This window comes from Suillus subaureus (assembly GCF_016647635.1).
Source record: "Suillus subaureus strain MN1 chromosome Unknown BJ212scaffold_8, whole genome shotgun sequence".
NCBI classification, from domain to species: domain Eukaryota; kingdom Fungi; phylum Basidiomycota; class Agaricomycetes; order Boletales; family Suillaceae; genus Suillus; species Suillus subaureus.
In genome coordinates, this window is record NW_024538564.1 from 722,492 (window position 1) to 742,205 (window position 19,714).

Consider the following 19,714-nt stretch of genomic DNA (forward strand, 5'->3'; position numbering starts at 1 on the left):
GACCTGTCTCTGCTCTTATCGATGTGGCTGACATGGCCAAGATCAGGACCAGGACCAAATCGGGCCACTCTGCAGTGCCTGCTGCTGCTGCCATCACGATCCAAGTTGAAAACAAAGCGTGCCCGGAAGTAGTCCTAAACTAGTTCCTGACTCAGTCATGAGGGAATTCGCATGGCTATCTGGACTCTGGGTGAAATGATGATTCGATAGCGATGACAGTGGCGTTCCAAAATGGCGTGGCTAAGTATATGTGGGCGTAGTAAGGCGTCCTCGTGTCCACGATTTGAGTCATTTCACGGAACGATTAAGGATCAATAGATGATTCGCTTGACTCATCCACGTTTGTAATTATTACCTGAACATGCTCGGCAGAGACGCGTACGCAGACTTTGTAGCGAACTGCAGGCTAGCCTATGTATATGGCGTGGTTTCATGGCGTGGTCTGAGTAATCGCAGCCTGGTCGTAGTCAATGGTTCCCTGCGCCCCGAGTCCCCAAGCGGAACCAAATCAAAAACGACTGTGAGAAATTCTGACATAATCATAACATTATAAGAATTTTTGGGTTCTTCCGTTCTTTCAACCACGATTCTGGCTGTGGATCGACTTCGCAGTCGGTCACATTCTTGCCAATTCACTCACCGTTCTCGTTTCGGCTCATCGTCTGCGACAGCGTCTGCTTCGTTGCGATCGATTCACTCGAGTATCGGTTTCAGATTCGGTTCAAAGTCGAAGACGCTCTCGGTAGTACAAGGTAAGTACTTGCTGTGACCCCCCGATATTTTGTCATCGATAACTCATCCAAATTTCAGAGCATACAAAAAGGCACGCCTTTGCTGCGCGTTTGCCACTCATCACCTTCCATTTCTCTTCCTTCTGCTCTTGGATCTGCTTACGACTCATCTTACGATTTTCGCTTCCACTTCGATCCTTCGGGAGGCACCTTCACCACTAGATATCAGAGTCGTTCGCTGCTGCACTTTGCAGTCCATCGGACGCTCTCCTCTCTGTCCTTCTTCATTTGCAGATGCCAGTCCCCGTCCCTCCCCGACAGCCGTCGCATCAAGTTCATAAGTACTCCAAAACCGAAGACGCTTCAAAGTCGTACTCTTCTGTTTTTCATAATCTGAAGCACACCCTACCTGTCTCTCCGAGGGGCCCACCGCCGTCTTTCGGCAGTCGTGATCAGTGGATCAATTCTCTGCCTTCTTGGAGGAGGACCAAAACTCGCCGCATTTGGGAGGATGACGTGCGCTCCACTTCTGAAGAACGGAGAGAACGGGTTTTTTTCCAAGGGTTGACTAGTACGGCCGACGTGCAAGTCAGTAAAGGAAATCATGCGGAGGCATGTCTTCCGCCCCTGAACGCCTTCCTTCAAAAATATGCCTCGAACACTTCGCCGAGTGACGCTGGCCAGCCAATACATGCCGAGCACAGGCCCTCTACATATGTACCCGTTTGGGGTGCTGAGAGCTATGACAGTCCGGATGATTCCTCTACGTACGACTATGTATGGCCTCGGTTCGCACCTGTGCTGGAGGAGGACTCTGACGATATGATGAATGGCGACTTGGGTTCTAGTCCCATCGGTCCCATGACTCCTTTCGCAGAGTACGTGGACCGTGTAATCGCCACATCCGACGTAACAACAGTATCCGAGCGAGTCCCGCTTACACAAGATAGTTTACATCAATATGGACTCTATTCCTGCAATATGGTCGACTATCAATGCGGAGACCAGATCAAACAAGAGTCGGTCGCTTCTGTTGATTCGGCGCCATCTGCGTCAACGAAGTACAAGATGTTCGCGGAGCCAATGGCGGACTGGATCGTTTCATATGTTTGGAAAGTTTGCAAGAATTCAATTGCCCTTCCACCTGCAGTTTCTCGTTACACGTACGATAAATTTCCTCGGTTAAAGTTCTGATCAATGTTAATGTGACTTCTACAGTCCTTCGATGAGCGGTCAGAAGCTAGCCCCTACAGCACCAATGCACTTATCTGCTGCAGTCCACTCCCTTCTAATGTCGACGCTTCTACAACCATCTGCCGTGTTACTCGCTATGTGGTATATCGCTCGATTACCAGTATACTTTAGTGGGGTCACTTTAGGGTTGGAGGTAAAAGAACGGAGATTTAGAGCCGAACTGCTTGATACAAGCAGCGGAATTGACGGGAAAACGTTGGAGGCCAATGCCACGTTCCGACTCATCGTCCTTGGATTCATGCTGGCGAATAAGTGGCTTGACGACCATACCTTCTCCAACAAAACATGGTAAGCACCACATTCAAAGTCCATTTCCGGTCAAAATGACCAATTCCCTCCCTTCAGGCACACTATCTGCAAACTTCCTGTCCACTCGCTAAACAAGCTCGAGTCGCTTGCTCTGGATATCCTTTCCCATGACTTGACAATATCGCCTGCTGCTTGGCGCCAGTGGCTGGGGCATATGTTCTCGTATCATGTCTCGCTCTCGCCTCCTCCATATGCCCAACCGATTTCCCGCCCCTCTTCAAATCCTCAGTCAATCGTTCGGAAAGTCATTGAGGAGATCATGGAAGCGCCTCTCACGCATCCCAGCTCGGAACCCGTCTTCCTCAGCTTCGAGCAGAGGAACAAGACAAAGTTCAATGAGACAGAAACGTGCGCCGAACCTTCCCACGAAGCCTACGACATTGATCTCGATGAGGATGGACCGCTTCGGGAAGAGTATTTGCCAAGGCGCCGCGTGAGCAATGGCAGTGATACAAGCCGACGCAGTACAGAACTGACTTCAAGAGTTGAGGTCGAGCGGAGAGAGCTTCGGGAGTCTGCGACCAGGAACGCACTTCCTCCTCCGTCCAAATGGAGCCCGGCAGCTGATGAGCCCATCCACCGTGCTAGTGAGCGTCCTGCGTTATACATGCCAGTTCAGCCACCAGCGGTATGTTGGGCGCCTGCAGTTGCTTATGTGCCTGTCAAACTCCCCCCGGATTATTCTAGTGTTCCGTATTCCAAACCAGCGGCTCCTTCGAATGATTACTATTATTCACAGTCTGTACCGCCCTCACAACCACGTTGTGACGCTGATGCATTTTCCCCGCCTAATTCTGCCTACTCATATCCTATCGGCTTTGACTATCAGTGTGGTCACGTTCGTATGTCATTCGATGGAACAGGTTACCCCTCTCAACCGATGGCAAATTCTAATTGGCCGTCTGCTGAGGCATATGGATTCCCCGCACCTAGAGTCCTCTTTGGCCCCCATCCACCTATCAATTACCAGTCGTCCTGGGTTCGTGCTTGAAGATATGTTTCTGGACCAGATGCTTGCGCGCGCATCTTAGATGTCAATTCTTCGTGTTTTCCGGCTTTTAACACTACTGCAATCGATTCCGACGGCACCACCTATGTGCCACGTCATAATTCCGCTCTCTCTATCCATCCTTTCGCGGTTGTCAATACTGGATTTCTTTCTCTTTGTCGCCGGCACTGTTCTATACAAACACGATCCCCACCCTTTCAAGACATATCCATCCTGTCTCGGGGACAAATCTTCTTGATCTTCATCATTTCGATCGCATATATTCTTATTTATATGCGCGTCCGCACTCACTCTTCTCGCCGGCTGAAGTTGGTGTGAAGACGACGATCTCGGACTATCTGTGCCATACCGTGTTCATCGATTGAACTTTCGCGGCGTTCGGTTGACTGTTTCATCGTCGATGTATCCACTTATCATTTCGGTATCCTCATGCTCCTCAACTAATAACCTTTCACGACTTTATTTTTTCCTGCCTTCGGCTTTGGTGTTTCTTTTTGCTACGTTTTTCTCATTCAGTACGCATAACGAAATCACTTAAAAAAAAAACGCAGAAAATTATTAACGCTACAAAAACATTTGCTATTCCCTCATTCCCTATCCTTCCGCCTTGGCTGCTATGGTAGCTCCCTTTCCTCCTGTCTTATCATCCGTTACCCATTTTGGTGGTTAGTTTAGCTTTTAGCTTTTCTTTTTCACCCTTCAGCTCCTTTCCGTAGGTAAGAAGTTATGCACCTCCTTTCCCTAGCACTCGATAGTCAAGTGTGAAGCCCACACGCCATACGTACTGGTTCTCATACGTACGCTCTGATACTTCGCTTTGAATGCTATCCTCCAGTATGTTCCCCATGAGCGCGCAAACACGTTAGACGTTTAGAAGATGGCATTCAGACACAATCATACAGTACTTGATTGTCTATGTAGTACATGGGACTTCTTTGCTTGCCTTCAGATCTTTATCAGGATAAAAGGGACCTGCAAAATGTCATCAGTAATGAAATATTCAAATATATGGCTCTCATGGTATACCTCAACATCCTCCATCTCGTCATCCATGAGCATGACTTCAACCAGGAGGTGCTTGGTGTGCGGAGGGATAGGCTTCTTGCTGACGTGCTCTACCAGCCTGCTGAATTTCATAGGCATCCTCTCAGTGCTCTAAATGATTTACATGAGCAGCTGCCATGGGTTAATCGCACACATTACGAACCTTCTTCTTGTCGGTGAACGAACTCCAGAGCATACTCACACCCTGACTAACCATGCTGACATCTAAGTTGTGGTGAGTCTTAAACCAAGTGATGAACTCCTTGAGTGTCGGATCGTTCTTGAACTCCATCCGGTCCCAAAGGGTCCATTCAGTGTTTTGGAATTTGTTCTTTTGGGCAGCGATGGGCTCCGAGAAACCGAAGAAAGGTAGGGCAAGGTTGATAAAACCGTTCTTGAAGTCATCTAACTTATTCTTCCCGTCTATGATCTACAAAGCGCACCCGTCAGCGCACCCGACGGGTAAGGAGGACAAACATCTCGCCTTGTAAAGTTCAAGACACACCAGACCCACAACGAGCGCGGTAGTGGTAGCAATGGCAGGAATGATTTTGCCTGCTATCTGCTTTGTGGTGTGACGATCGGCGATGGTAATGTTGTAGTTCATCGCACGAAGGTTTGACGCAGCGGTGATGAGATCGATGTGATGGTTAGTGTCATCGTCCTTCTCAAACTCGACAGGAGTGAGACGGTAGCCAGCCAGTGACGAAGGAGGAGGCAGCTTCTTGATCAAGTCGGAGACGTTGTCAGGATCTGAAAGGAATCACGTTCTGCAGGTGACAGTCTTAAAAATGAGTGAACGTACCAGAAGACGATTGATTGACAGGGTCGTTTTCGGTAATCTGGATCTTCACTCCGCTCTTTGGAGAGAACTCGGGAACGATCACAGAGTCTGCAACCCTCTTGAAGACTGCAGGATCAGTCTCTCCTCGGAGGCCATAATTATAGGCATGAAGATTGGCTGCGGCAATGATGAAAGAAATATGTGTGGGCTGAGGAAAATAATCAGTACGTCAAGGTCTAGCAGCATACTGGCTGACGTACATCTGAAGAGTCGAACACAAGTGGGTCTGGTGCCCTCTTCGGCCCACTCCAGAACGGCTGGCCCGTGCTGGTAACATGATCCTTCGGAAGACTGTGGAGAAGCTGCCGGATAGCGTTATTAAACTTCTCCTCGAACTGCAGACGAGCCCAGATAATACACTCCTCGAAAGTCAACGGCTTGTTGGTAACCAGATACGAAACAATCTGGGAGACGTGGTCATGTGATTGGCCCGAGTATTTGAGGGAATTCTCAAGGTAGTTGGGCTCCGAAAGATATTGATTGACAGATTCCACAGGTTTAACAAACATTGCGTCAAACTCTTGCCGAGCCCACTGTATTGCTATCAGTCCGTGCTAATCAAGAAAAAACTAAAGAGCGCACCTCAATCGTGTGTGTGATGGCATTCGGGAAGTTTTTAACCGTGCATGACAAGGTCTGCTTCTCTGGGGGATCTTGCGAAGACGAGTACGACTCGGTGAGATGAGGAATTACGACTTGGGTATTGCCTTTCGTGCCCATGGTACCGGATTCTAGGAGTGGCTTTTCGTACAAAATGCAACGTTGATCCATGTATACACCTAGGACGAGTGTCGTTAGACGAACATCACAGAGAACTGGAGAGGGTCTTACGTGCAGCAACGTTATCCAATGCATTTGTGACACCGTCGAGTCCCGCAAAGAAGTCGTCATCAAAGACATCTTGGGAGAAATTCAAAATGGGGACAATACAGAAGATGATAAGTGACTGACTTTCTGTCGCCTGACCAACAGGATCTTGTCTACAGAGAATATGACCCTTGAGAGCTGGATTCATGTCTGCAACCGCTGCCGCTGCAACTTCAGACTTGAATTTCCCAAGATCTTTGGCGCGGAAGAGGAATTGCCGGTTCAGGTTGCTCTTTTCGATGGTGTCTAGGTCGGTGACATGAATCGTAGCATCGGGCCCGGTAGCGAGACCCATCATGCTCCAGTTCTTCAACATCTCACACCCGATTGCTCCTGCACCAACGAGGAACTGACGGTGATTGGCAAGTTTATCCTGGAAAGACTTGCCAAACACTGCAATTTGTGCATCATACCGGCTGCCAAGCGGTTGGCAATCTTGCTCATTCGGCAGTGTACTTGGCAACGACTCCAAAGAATCGAAATACAAGTTCTGGAGCATAGGATGGAACTTCGCAGAGCATGCTTTCAGCACTTCCTGTGCCACGAAACCACCAATTACAGCGGCGACGGGAGGTAAATCACCAGTCGCTTGATATGCCAACTCTGTGAGAATCTTCTCGTCAGCATCCGCATCTATTTTCTTCGCTAAAGCTATTAGGGAAGCAGCATCTTTTGCGTTTCGGGGACGAGGTAGACACTGGTGTTGCGCCTTGAATTGTGATAAAGCTTGGAACCCTGCGTGGAGAGTAGCAGGTCTATCGAACTTGGCGAAGTCTGTCATGAAGAACTCTGGAGCTGCAAGCGACTCTCGCAAGGATTTCTAGAGAGAAAAGTCAATTATAATCTAATGAGACCGGAGTATAACTTACAAACTGGAGGATTTTGGGCATTTTCACCTGGGTAAAGATCCCTCCTCGGACATATTCTCCCAGGTCAGAAGTGTCACCGATGGTGAAAGTATATGGACCCTTCACTGTTATTTTGCGAGGATTACAACCATTCAGCTCAGTCATGCCCTGCACTTCAGTGAATGTGACGAAATCGCCATCTTCAAGGCCGTGTCTTGATTCATCCAGACATGTTACCAGTCCTTCCTTGTCCTATGTAATGATAGTATAGATAGGACATCGCAGTTATAGTTCATAAGACTTACTTTTTCAACTGACACGATCATTCCGGTAAGAGCTTGCTCGCCTGTAGGATCCACGCAAGTGAACTTTGGACCAAAGTCATTAAAGACGGAGCTGATCACGATCAATAACATATAAAGGGGGGTAACAGTCGTCACGTACCCAAAAAGACCACGGGTCTCTGCTGAGATAAAGTGAACACCATTCTGATGTGTCCAGTCGTTGATCTCAACTTGTTTCTCGTAAGAGACGCCACACAATACAACGGCCTGGAAGAAATCGACATCACAATGTGGCTGACGGTGCATGAACTTACCTGGAAAGTTCGTATTAAATCAACTGAGATTTCTTGTCCTGCATTTCCTCCAAGATTTCGGACGGGGACGTAAGCATTTAGTTCGGCTAAACGAGGTAGGGTGGACGCTGCGCGCGGCTTTCCGATATCTTCTTCGCGAAGAAAGTACTGTGAACAATGTTTCAATGACAAATCTTGAGGCAGTGTGATGCCTAAGCACGCACTTGTGAGCTGAGATCTTGCATGGTGACCGGTTCTGGGTCATACAGCGTTACGGACTTGACTCCCGCCAGACAAACATTCTTGGCTGTAGAATATATGAGAGTGAAATGAGTTTGTTGGAACTATGCTTGTTGGCAAAAGGGTTACCAATCTCAGCTCCAAGGCCTTGCAACCCGACGATCAGTACATTAGAGGCAGCCATCTTCTTCATCGCTGCACACATCACTCAGCAAACAGGGGACAGTTGTTTACAACATGACTAACCCTCATGCCCTAAAACATAGCTGCAAAATCACGTAGGATTGCAAGTGAGCGATGCGAGCCACACAGGATGACAGCAACACCTACAGTTGACGAGAGTACAAGCCTTCATCAATCGCGGCCTCGTCAACATCCATCTTTGCTGCAAGATTGCTGGCATCTGCCATTATTAATATATGCGTATGGAGGTAGGTGGTGGTGAAAGATAAGATCGCGGCGCAGCTGAATCTAAGTAATACAGTCAGTACGCTTACCGATGACTAAGCATGGCTAAACCAATTTTGGGACTCTGTTGTGAGTCTGACGAGCATGCTGGGATGACAGAGCCGACCAGTTAAGCCAGGACATGTATTATAGTACGGGCCTGAAGAACTACGCCTAGAGGGTATGCTGCCAGTGCACCTTGGCACCTACCCACAGCTCTTCTTCAAGTTGTATTATGACCCCTGTCTCGCTCACTGGCACCCTTGAAATTCTAGCACCCAGTGGGCATACTCCCACATATCGATCTATATCTATACGCTCTTCCTTACCAGAAACAAGAATTTCCATACCGACTGGTGGCAGCAAGTAAGCACTGCTGCTGCTACCGAGGAGCCCCAACTATATATTTGCATTGAATTCCACCTCTATCATGCGATGACACTAGTATCATATGTTCTTACCTCGATACCCAAACGCAAAGACTACGCTGATGCCGTGAGTAACACTCTCAAAGGGCACTCTACATTTTATGACCTAATTATAGTAGAATACCTTGACGTCGCACACAATTGTTGAAGGCTATATGATTCAGTACTGCTCGAGGTACCTCAAAATCATCGGTATCATTGGCATAAGTCAAACATAAGTGATGCATTGACTATCCACCATTAAACAATCGCAAAATGTGACACTCGAATCTGCCAGACGCCCATCAGCTCTCCATATCCATTTTGCACAAGATTATCAGCATTGACTAGAATAAGAGAGAAAACGAATACCTCTTTAAACCAGCAGAGTGGTCATCGAGCTCGTGTTGTCTAACGTTCCGCACCGCTAGATGGTGGTATACCTGCATTGTGATCATATAATTTCAAGAAAAGGCATAATTGTTTGGGAAAACACTTATGACCATCCAGCGGGAAGAGCACTGATGGAAGAGCCAGGGTGAGTGATTCACAGGGGGTTGGTCGACGCAAAACTTGCGGAATTACTGGTGCGCTATTTCTAACAGTCCGTAGTGGTGTAACTCACTTGAACGAATTCTCAATTATAGCACCAGCATAAAAACTATAGCACAGCACACCTGGTACTTGCAAGAAGATTCACCATTGAACATTTCGATCCTGGAACATTCAAACGTACCTGGCGATCGAATAGTGGTACTAGTTGGAGAAGTTCTTGATCCAAGACACCATTGCCAACTTCAACTTCATGGTGTGATGATTGGGTAGGGATTAGGTTACCTATTGACCTGGCATTTATGTCGGTCAGTGAGTGTCAGTGGTGCACACGTCACCAGGAATCATTACTTACCTTCCTGGACATTGCCTTAATTTTGAATCGTTTGTCAATGATGCCAAGAGAGTGAATCCATATGAGATCTACCAAGTTCTACGATGAAGGAAGGCCCTAACAGAAGAAAATTACTGAACAGGTCACATGTCACCTCTCCCAGACATTGTCCCAATTTTGAATCTTTTGATGACAAGAGATTTCAGTTAGAGATGAAGAAAATGCTAAGGAAGTGACGACTCGATCAATTGTGATGGTACTTCATCTCATTCCCATGATCCACGTGAACTTGAATCTCAACAATAAGTCACCGTCTATCCAAGCCGGTCGTCAATGGGAAATATATACCTGCACCGCACCCAATTCAATCAAACGGAAGCCGTTGCAGGTGGTGTGGCTGCATTTTCGCGAACTTGTCGAGGATTCGTTGAGGCGGTAACCCAACAACTTGAACAGGTATCGGGGGCCTTTGTTCCTTCATTGCGTGGCGATAGTCTGTCCAAGGAAGACCAGGATCTCACGAACAATTGACAGCTTGTCACAGCCTGAGCCACCTGAGTGGCGCTGCACCTTCGAAGTGAAGCGCCAGGCCCAAGGGCTATAACCTTCTCGCTGTACAGCACGTCGCACGACGGCGACTCAAACGAAGGCCGTCGAGAAAACTACCGAATATTTAATATTAGTCAAGGGGTGCATACTTAGTAAAACATATGCGCAGCAACACATAAGTTGGTACTTACTACTAGTTACTGTCAACCAGAACATTGTTGAGCGGAGCAATTGAAATTGGCACTCGCCATCGCCAACTTCAACCTCTTAAAATTGCGTGTTGCTTACCAAGACGATCTTGCAAACTGCGTCCATCGGACGCTTGTCCGACGCCTTAAGGCTTACATTAACAAAGAAGACCGCCTCAACCTGGTATAACAAGAAACGACAACGGTATTACAGCGAACTACAAGAACCACAAATATCCAAAACAAAATGATCGATCAGCAAAGGGTGGAAAGTCAAGGTGCGCGAGAGACGTATAGCACACACTAAAAAGGTAAGGAAACCCTATACAGTCCATCATGAGCTTTACATTGGCCGAAGCCGGCGCGCTGGCGCTGAGCTTGGCGGAGGCTGCAAATGCTGCCAACTTATGGTGCCAATGATCTCGTTACGATCCACCACACGACGCAGAAGGCAAAGCATACTGGAGGGGACGGGAAAGCAAGGAGATCATAGTGAGGAGACGAATGTGATGGAGCGATGGTGGCTTTTCACCCCAGAGTGGTCTGGCAAGGACCATAACGACCTACAGAATGGGCCAAATGAGCACTAATGGTGCTCAAAGGACCCCCAACTGCGGCACCCCAGGTCCCCTGGGTAATGAATTCCAGTAAATCCAACGCTGTCGTAGGCTGCCTCGATTCAGGTGCAAAATTGTGACTGCCTGGGGCAATACCCATCGTACGAGGGTTCTTATTGACGATGGGGTCTGCCTCAGGACACCAGTCACTGGGATCCGGGAGACAGGTCAAGGGCTTGACCGGAGTGGGTGCGTGGATCATCAGAGGGTCCTGGCGGGGCGCCGCAGCAATTTTCTTCTTCCGACCGCGGTATCGGATAAAAGTCGTGTTAACATCTGTGGCTTCACTGACAGCGAGCATATCATCAAGAACGCGAAATATGACGACACTTTTGTCGCTAGAGAGTTGGCTGGAGGAGATACGAAGCCCAAGCACCCAGCTATGCAATGACGAACTGGGGATGTACCCGAGATAGCCGAGGGATGCCAGCGCGGTCTTTTCGACATTAGTGAGGGTGGAAGAAGGAATTGCGGCTGTCTTGACCCTGGACAGAGCTTCAGCAGTCAAGTCATCAAATAGAATGGCCCCACGCACCATGTCTTACTCGGGAGGTAAGAATCGTTGACCAGTTTGTCGGCCAACCTTGCAACGACAACGAAAGCGGAGAAGAGAAGCTCGTCGAAAGTGGCTGCGCCACAACAGTGGAGATGGTTGAAGATCGAGACTCCTAGGAAATCATTCCCTTGACCTATTTCTGCCGTGGTAATCTTAGAGATGTACCACAACGCATGAATGACAACCATTTGAGGGTTGCTGACGGATTCCAGAATGAATCGAATACGAGTGCCGATAATGGAGGTCACGTAATTTCGCCCATCCAATTCCCTGCACATTGAATGAATAATTAAGTTGAATGCCTTGCCGAACAATGACTCACGGGTCAGGGAATATTTCATCTGCGCCGGCTTTGATAGCTAACGAATACATGAAATGCGCGGAAAGGCTAGAGAACGCAGTTGCAATGCCATCAAGGTCTGGACTTTTGGACGCTATGACCCGAGGGACAGCGGTGCCACCCGAATGTTTAGGAGTATCTGAGGAAGCTGTGACTACCCTGGCGACACCGTCCGAATTCAACTGGAAGAGAAGACTCTCTGTACCATGTCTCCCTTTGGCGACGCTAGAAGGAGCCTGGGAAACACAGCCAGGACGAGTGACCGAAGGCAGAGAAACAACATGACCGAGACCAGGAGGGACCATGGGCGCTGAGTGTCTCAGCGCGACATCCTTGGAAAGGGCACGTAAGCGAGGCGGCAAGCGCGACGGCTGAGACATGTCAAACAGACGATGCTTGAGCGAGTAGGAGGGCCCGCTCCCACAGGAGGCGCTCGCAAAGTTGCCTCGGGCAACTTTCGAGGAACTGGCAGCAGCAAAAGGGAATAATCCAAGCTTTTGTAACTCCGTCTGAGTTGAGCACGCTTTTACGTCGTGTGGGGGTTCCGCAGCCCCTTGCACGAGGTGGGGGTGATCAACGAAGTAGGAACGTGTTGCCCGTGAACGGGCGAAGGGGTCTTCCATGCATGTGGTGCTAAGCGCCTGCGGGGCCTCGATCGTGCCCCTGCCGGTCTTCATATTTCCGCTGTCAAAGATCGGTGGCGGAAGGGTGTCTGCGTCAGGGGAACAAGCCCATCTTGGCTTTCTGAAGCACGGGTTGTGGAGAGGTGGACGTTTCGAAGAGTACCTTGAAGCAAGATTACCTCTGGTAGCAGTCATTATGGTCAATACGAGTGTGAACAGGGATGTTGAATACTGTTTCAGGGAGTACAGACGAACTGCACAAATCCAAGTAAATGCGGGGCGCCTTTTGTATCGCACCCCCACTCTAACAGGGCAAACACAGGAGCAGTGTGAACGTCCACAAGTTGTTCAAGCGGTTCGACCTCCGATCACGTTTGTGGCGCTCTCGAGGGCACTATGGACAAAGCCAAAGCGAGCGGTGCTCGCCGCCGCCGGAACGATATGGAAATAAAGCTAGGACAATGAAATTATAGGTTGAGGATTTCTATCCGCTCAAAGCGCAGGGACAACGACAACCCTGTGGGACAAAGCAGTTGAAGTGGCGAACACCACTCGGAGTTGTTGGTCCTTCATTATTTCGTGTTATACAACTTGATCATTTCCAAAAATGGACTGTTGTCAAGAAACACGTTTACAACTTACGCGAGAGCAGTTGTTTGTTGTGATAGATGCGACCCAAGTTCACAAAGGGCTGTTTGTTTCGAATGTCTTCCTGGGAACTTGTCCACCGAGGACTAGTTGAGTGGCGAATTCAGAGTCGGCAGAGAAACATAAACAAACAACATTACATTGAGGAAACTGCAGGGACGGTACATATGCCACTACATGCTCGAGATCGTCTACTTCCGATAGAACTGTGGCAGTGAATGAGCACTGTATACAGGAACTAATTATGGAAGAACCTACATTACGACGGAAATTGAACCAAAGTGACAGACATCCTCTATCAAAACTACTTCGGAAGCCCCTGTGCCAGCACGTTCAGTATTGGCGTGACAGAGTCAGGACGCGAGGCTGCTCACCGTTTATGTGAAAACTCCCACTCCCGATTGACGATCCTGAAGCCGATGTCTTCATATGGAGGCCCGGCGCTGAAATGCAGCAACACGGTGTCCTCATTCCCGGGTTCCCTGACGATTTTGTACGTAGGGGCTTTTGATTTGTCGATCAGATCCGGGTAAAAGATGTTGAACTGAAGTATGACGTGAGTTGGAAGTAAGTTGTAGGGTAATCAATACATACTTTATAACCCTGAACGACCTTCGGAGGCGGGTTATCGACGCTAATTAATGGTGTCAAGAGAAGATCGAAGAAAGGAGATAGACCACGCACTCGTAGTGAGTCTGGTTATACTTATTCCATTCGTAGCCGGTATGCACGCGGTTGAAGTATCTGGGTTTCCGAGGTCGATATTTGTCCTCCCAGTTGTATGACGTAGGATTTGCAATGTTCTCCTCAAGATTAAAGAGTTCCTCCTCTTCGTCAAGCTCTCTCTCTGCCTCAGCCCTGTACAAAGCTTCGGAAGCGAGGTCAGCACCGCTTGCAATTTCTGGAACTTCGACTTCAACCATAGGTTGAGCAGCCTTAGGCACGAAGCGCGAGGCAGCGACCGTACGGCGTTGTTTCAACTGTCCAACAATAAGCGGAATTTCAACCCACGCGAAAATCGATGCCTACCAATGCACGAAGGTCGTCAAGCTCTGTCACTATATCGATTTCACGTTCATCTTCCGTTAACTTCGTGATGTCTATCAGTGGCGGACTCATAGACCTATCGTAAGGTTCCATGTCCTCGTGTGTGTCTGTTTCTGCTGTAGTTATAGGTGCAACATAATTTGCGTCCTTCAGCCCTTGAGCTGCTGATCGAGCAACACCAGCAAGAAGCTCCTCCTGTGCGTGTAGAGCCTCGTCGCGCTGGCGCTTGCGTAACTGCTCAAGTCGATTGCGAACGACGACTTCGTGCAGGCTTTTCAACTTTGCCTGTCGTGTAAGAGTTAGTTGCAGTATCATCTGCAAAGAAGAAGCATACCTTCGCTTTCCAAACCAGTAGTCTCTTGAGGAGCCCTTCCCAGTAGTCCGTATCAATAGGTTCGCCGCTTGCAAGCTTTGCCTGGATCTGTTTTTGAAGCGTTGCAAGATGGTCGTAGCTTTTACCAGACAAAAGTGCAGTGATTTCTGATTCCACAGCGACCGCCGCTTCTACCCCCATGCATTCACTGGCTTTAATTTTGTCGATACGGTCTTTGCAGACCACCATCATATTCTGAGGGACATAATCAGCTAAGGCAAAACAGACACAACTAACACACCGTCCAAAAGTCGATGTCCACCTCAGAGGTCTCGAGTGAGAGGTAACGCTCAATGTCATCATGAAGTTCGTCAATTTGGTCAGGCGAAAGATTCTGTGGAACCAGTTAGTTGCATGACGGCATTCAAGGTCTAATATCCATACGTCGAGAATGTTATACGGCTCGTCGAGGTCAATTTCGAGCCCGGCATCGTCCTCGATATGATCTTCGTCCAGCGGATGTGCATACTTCAAATTCAAGGCCAAGAAGTCGATAGCTTTTGCCCTCTTTTCCCTTATGCGAATAGCAGCCCGGCTTCGCTCCTGGTCCAGCTGGAACTCCCCATCCTTCGCTATCCATTCCGACATCTGAGCAGACTCTGCCATTCTTGCCATGCGCGACTCTTCCTCTTCTCGCAGGCGTTGCTCCGCTTCCCGTTCCGCTCTGCGTCTGTTCAACCTCTCGAGCTCCTCCTTAGCATCTTGCCTTCTAATTGCATCTTTACGCTGTGCCTCCGCAAGGGACAGACCTTGCTTACGGTCTTTCTCATTCTTCTTATGCCAGCGGAACTGCTGCCCGAGGTTGACGTCGTGGAAGGGATTATCGGTTGCGCTGTACACACTAAGTTCAGCAACCTGACGAGCTTCTTCCTCTTCCTTTATGCGCAATTTTTCCGCTTTGCGGGCCTTGCGCTCCTCGGACTTGTCGCGCTTGCGTCTGCTTCAAGTAAGTGGGGCATCGATGTGAATGGATAACAAATACACACTTCTTGTCTTTGCGCTCTTCATCTTTGCCTCTACTGTTACTTCGCTCTCTCTGTCTGCGCGGGTGGTCCTCGTCGTTATCCCTACTCCGACTGCGCCGCCGCTTCCTGTACTCGTCTGGTGGGTCCCTTTTAGAAAAGCCCTTCTTGTCTTTGGCGTGGTCTCCGTCTCTTTCCGACTCTCTATGTGAAAGGCTCCTGTAACTGTGGTCTTTTTCACGATCGTATGAGCGAGAGCGATGATGGACCATGCTGGCAAGTTTGACGATAACTCAGGCCAACTTTCCGTCTTCAGAGTTGCTCCAGGAAGTACGGTGTTTGGCGTTGTTTACACAGACCGTTCTTGCAATTGTATGATGACATCTTGTGAGATTTTGTGTCCATCACATCTATTCTTTTATTTCTTCCGTCGACTCTCACTTTACTGGGTTGCAAGTTGTATAATAGCGGGCGCGAGCGCTAATTTTGCTGACCACAAGGAGCCATGATATCGAGGCTTCCGCACACCTACCGAGTGCACTCCTTGCGGGTTCTCTCCCGCAATCTCCAGACGCAGGCACGATATGAGTATCCCTCGAGCGATGAACAGGGTGATGGCTCGTTTCTGCCACGATCTGGACTAGCGACGCCACGACAGGTGACAGCCATCCTCGCGTTTCTACCAAAAGAAAGGCTCACGGCTTGTTACTGACAGCTTGTGCGATACCTCGATGAATATGTAATTGGGCAGGAAATTGCAAAGAAGGTCCTTTCCGTCGCGTGAGCATCCATGCGTACTGCTCTGTAGGATGTGTAACTGAGCCAGTGGGAAGTGTATTCAACCACTATACCCGTGTTCGCGCAAATCTTGCCGCCTTTGACGATGAGAGTGGTGCGGACCCATGGTCCGAAGCAAATGCGGATGATGGTATTTGCTATTTATATTTTTATCAGTCAGAGAGGATGCTAATGAGCTCAGCACACTCTGGCGTGTCGTCTGCACACTTACATCCTCACCCCCAGCGTGCCCTCCCACATCAATTACCACTCCAACCGCGACAACCAGTCTCGTTATTTGAGAAGAGCAATGTACTGGTAATGTATGCAGAAAACATTCATATGGAAGTATGCCCTGCTCAGAAATATCGTTTACTACAGAGGACCAACAGGCTCAGGGAAGACTTTACTCGCGCGTACCCTTGCACGCGTCCTTGACGTTCCATTTTCCGTCAGTGACGCGACATCTTTCACGCAGGTGCGATAACTTCTACTATCCTTACAAGCTTTTCACCCCTTACTATGTCCAACCAGGCTGGCTGTGAGTCCGACTGACTGCCTCGCTTGAAGGTCAGCTGATGTTTTTCCAGATGTCGGGGAGGATGTTGATATGTGCATACAACGATTGGTGAGCGCATATAAGCTGAAGACGTGTGGACAGTCTCATTCCGTACTACCTAGCTGCAAGCAGCCAATTGGGATTCGTATCGCGCCAGGTAATTCTCACCTTCACCCTCTTCATAACTTTTGTTACTGGTTTCAGCTTTTCTCGTCGCTGTTTATTCTACTTTCTTATATCACTTACAGCACAGGCATAGTCTACATTGACGAAGTCGATAAGATTGCACGTAAATCTTCATCTACGACTGAGAGCTCACGAGATGTCGGTGGAGAGGGAGTGCAGCAAGCTCTTTTACGAATGATGGAGGGTTCTGTTGTCACTGTGCAAGGAAAGCCATCGTCACTAGAACCCCCAGCACCTACGGCACGAGGGCGGGGCTCACCAGCTACTGCACAGCGTAAGTCTCATCGGAACATATGGTTGCGTGAAGAGTGCTGATACGTCAGCCAGAGAGACCTGATACCTATCATATTGATACTTCAAATGTGCTCTTTATCCTTAGCGGTGCGTTCGTGGGGCTTGATACCGTCGTGAAGCGGCGGGTGAGCAAAGGTGTATGTTTCTCATTCTCTATCCAATACCTTACCCGGCTCTTATTGATTGACACTCCCGTAAATGCAGTCCATTGGTTTTACTGCAAACCTCGCACCGAAAGAGGAAGACTCCGACAGCAAGGGTTTCTTGCCGTTCTTTACGTCGAACCGCCGATCATCAGAAAACTTACTAGAGATGATTGAACCTGCTGGTAAGTCATGTTTTATTAAAATACCCCTCCCACACCTCAAACCTGCATCCAGATCTGGTGAAATACGGGTAACTCCCTTGTCGCATGCTGTGTCAAAATTTCGAATTCATTTTTCCTGCATAGCTTTATTCCTGAATTTATCTCTCGCCTCCCAACCTTAACTACACTATCCCCGCTCAGCACCCAGGATTTACGCCGCATTCTGACCGACGTCCGTGGGTCACTTATTAGCCAGTACACCGCACTGTTTGGTCTCTCGGGCGTGGAGATTCGGTTTACAACAGCATCTATTGATCAAATTTGTTCGCGAGCTGTCGAACGAGGCGGAGGGGCGAGAGGGTTGAGGGGAATCATGGTAGCTTTTGTTTATCCGGAAAGTTCATCGGCGTGCTCATTAAATACTGCAGGAGTCATTGCTGTTAGATGCGATGTACGAAGTCCCGTGAGTTCTCAATCCTCTTACTGTTGTATATATTTGTTGATTGTTTTCTGGCATCTCACCAGTGGATCGGTGTGATATTTCTTCTCCTGACCGCTACTCACGCTAATGGTGTCTAAGAATGTCCGTTATGTCCTGATAACGGGAGACATGGTGCTAGGCAAGTCACCAGCTCTTTATTGGATGCGTGGGGATGGTCCCGCGTTTTGGGCGGCCTGGGCGGATGAGGAGCAGCGAACAGAAAGGCGTCAGTTGTAGGTGTGTATATCTGACGCAGCAGATTTGAAAATCTGCTTACTCGATAATGTGGCGAGAGGTGCATCTCTCTTGGAATGTATTATCGTGCATGTATCGCGGGTCACAGGATTCATCCGAGACTCTTCAGAGCGTTCGTCTTTCTCGATTTGGACGGGATGAACGCAGATACGGTCACGAGACCGCGTGAACGCGACCAGGTGAAGATGAAGTTCATTCCCACTGAGATGAAGGTGGGGAACTGTCTCCTGTCATGACGCATCTCTTTTTCCAGTACATGTCGGATGAATTTCGTAAGGCAGGGTAGGTAAGTGATCTACATTACTTGATCAAATGAAACGGCAGCGAGCGGTGGTGTCGCGGGGGCACTCATGAAAGCAAATCGACGGATAGACGTCACAACAAGAAAGAGGCTTTAAGGAGAGACGAAGGGATCGTTTCATCCAGTACATCATTATTCCTTCTCTTCTGGCGATTCCGCTTTTTTCTCTTCCTCTTCCTCTTTTCCATCTTCTTCCTCTTCCTCCTCTGTTTCGGGCGCAGACTTCTCGTCAAGAGAGGCGCCGCTGTTTATCTTCTGTGTCAACTCAAATTGACGCTTGAATTCATTTGCATTATCAGAGTTTGCGAAGCGGATGGCCAGGGTTTCGGCGGTCGGCGGTTCTTCAGTGTAGTCAGCAGCAACCTTCCAAACCCAGCTCCTGTCAGAGCCAATATTAGGCTGAAGGCGCATTTCTGCGGAGACTGCATTTCTCTCGATATAAGCAGAACCAAAGAGACTAAACATCAAACTAACCGTGGTGGTTGGCGCAAACTTTGAGGGTCTTGTCGCGTCTCATTACGAGACGGACCTTCTTCGTCTCCTTGTGCTGGAGAAGTTTCACGTCGCCAGTACCGCGTTCTTTCCACTCGTTTAAGCCATTATCGAAGCGGAAGAGCTTTGCTCGCCTACAATAGGGTTAAACGATGGTAGTCAGTGGGTCAAGGGGTACGAGAACGCACATCTTGAAGAGCACATCCTCGTCTTCCTCGTAGGTCTTTACCTCCACTTGTTCCGTAAGCTTGATAACAGGCTCAAAATGAGGATCAATCTCTTCGCCCTCTGGCTGATTACATCACGCCACAACACCACAGCTCGTCAGTTGTTAATCATGCTAGACTGGTCTCGTGCAAGAGACTCACCTTTGGTGCGAGTGGATCAGAAGTATCTGCCATTGTAATTAGTTCGTAGTGCCTCTAGGGGAATCTGGTTTTGAGTAGACAGAATGACTGAGACTGAGATTACGATTACGAGCAAGATCACAAAGAACACTCAACTTTGCAAAGACTGATTCGATTTCTTATCGGGACCCCGAAGACTCCTATGATCAGCAGGTCCCCGGGAGCCTTGTTAGCTTCCCAATTTGGACAGAGTTTTCTCGACAACACGCACCTTCTGCCACTCAAATTCGCCGTACAACTTTCAAAATGACAGTCCTTCTGTCGTGGCGACATGCGCCATGGCTCGTCC

At 48.7% G+C, this 19,714-nt stretch overlaps 7 protein-coding genes across 7 annotated transcripts; 2 read left to right on the forward strand and 5 right to left on the reverse strand.

Moving 5' to 3' along the window:
- Window positions 1-2,022: 2,022 nt before the first annotated feature.
- On the forward strand, window positions 2,023-3,285 carry BJ212DRAFT_1266049 (uncharacterized protein; the record flags this gene model as incomplete). Its single annotated transcript, XM_041330535.1, has 2 exons — window positions 2,023-2,273; window positions 2,331-3,285. The coding sequence occupies 2 exons, from the start codon at window positions 2,023-2,025 to the stop codon at window positions 3,283-3,285; spliced, it is 1,206 nt and encodes a 401-aa protein (XP_041195709.1).
- An 865-nt stretch (window positions 3,286-4,150) lies between these two features.
- Window positions 4,151-8,205, reverse strand: BJ212DRAFT_1340139 (uncharacterized protein). Its single transcript, XM_041335090.1, has 17 exons — window positions 8,054-8,205; window positions 7,970-7,989; window positions 7,853-7,918; window positions 7,708-7,790; window positions 7,505-7,651; window positions 7,351-7,457; window positions 7,212-7,302; window positions 6,928-7,158; window positions 6,143-6,878; window positions 6,023-6,091; window positions 5,774-5,970; window positions 5,392-5,724; window positions 5,153-5,339; window positions 4,832-5,100; window positions 4,511-4,777; window positions 4,330-4,458; window positions 4,151-4,275 (listed from the first exon to the last, which is right to left on the reverse strand). Exons 1-17 carry the CDS (start codon window positions 8,131-8,133, stop codon window positions 4,249-4,251), a joined length of 3,039 nt encoding a protein of 1,012 aa, XP_041195710.1. The 5' UTR covers window positions 8,134-8,205; the 3' UTR covers window positions 4,151-4,248.
- A 2,523-nt stretch (window positions 8,206-10,728) lies between these two features.
- BJ212DRAFT_1266512 (uncharacterized protein) lies at window positions 10,729-11,651 on the reverse strand (the record flags this gene model as incomplete). The annotated part of the gene is made up of 2 exons (XM_041330577.1): window positions 10,729-11,302; window positions 11,353-11,651. 2 exons carry the CDS (start codon window positions 11,649-11,651, stop codon window positions 10,729-10,731), a joined length of 873 nt encoding a protein of 290 aa, XP_041195711.1.
- On the reverse strand, window positions 11,524-12,774 carry BJ212DRAFT_1030047 (uncharacterized protein). The gene has a single exon (XM_041328877.1). It carries the CDS (start codon window positions 12,529-12,531, stop codon window positions 11,692-11,694), a length of 840 nt encoding a protein of 279 aa, XP_041195712.1. The 5' UTR covers window positions 12,532-12,774; the 3' UTR covers window positions 11,524-11,691.
- Window positions 12,775-13,175: 401 nt separating this feature from the next.
- BJ212DRAFT_1478554 (mid region of cactin-domain-containing protein) lies at window positions 13,176-15,638 on the reverse strand (the record flags this gene model as incomplete). Its single annotated transcript, XM_041339726.1, has 10 exons — window positions 13,176-13,190; window positions 13,243-13,303; window positions 13,359-13,528; window positions 13,579-13,618; window positions 13,669-13,964; window positions 14,014-14,316; window positions 14,366-14,599; window positions 14,646-14,738; window positions 14,789-15,341; window positions 15,391-15,638. The coding sequence occupies 10 exons, from the start codon at window positions 15,636-15,638 to the stop codon at window positions 13,176-13,178; spliced, it is 2,013 nt and encodes a 670-aa protein (XP_041195713.1).
- A 233-nt stretch (window positions 15,639-15,871) lies between these two features.
- On the forward strand, window positions 15,872-18,207 carry BJ212DRAFT_1266702 (P-loop containing nucleoside triphosphate hydrolase protein; the record flags this gene model as incomplete). The annotated part of the gene is made up of 16 exons (XM_041330595.1): window positions 15,872-16,024; window positions 16,082-16,146; window positions 16,200-16,294; window positions 16,346-16,466; window positions 16,525-16,621; window positions 16,678-16,684; window positions 16,734-16,771; window positions 16,825-16,859; window positions 16,951-17,162; window positions 17,216-17,319; window positions 17,387-17,510; window positions 17,563-17,578; window positions 17,634-17,865; window positions 17,918-17,952; window positions 18,015-18,021; window positions 18,070-18,207. 16 exons carry the CDS (start codon window positions 15,872-15,874, stop codon window positions 18,205-18,207), a joined length of 1,479 nt encoding a protein of 492 aa, XP_041195714.1.
- Window positions 18,208-18,495: 288 nt separating this feature from the next.
- Window positions 18,496-19,708, reverse strand: BJ212DRAFT_1029906 (RanBP1 domain-containing protein). The gene is made up of 6 exons (XM_041328876.1): window positions 19,637-19,708; window positions 19,522-19,565; window positions 19,387-19,473; window positions 19,207-19,310; window positions 19,001-19,152; window positions 18,496-18,948 (listed from the first exon to the last, which is right to left on the reverse strand). Exons 3-6 carry the CDS (start codon window positions 19,417-19,419, stop codon window positions 18,659-18,661), a joined length of 579 nt encoding a protein of 192 aa, XP_041195715.1. The 5' UTR covers window positions 19,420-19,473; window positions 19,522-19,565; window positions 19,637-19,708; the 3' UTR covers window positions 18,496-18,658.
- Window positions 19,709-19,714: the final 6 nt, after the last annotated feature.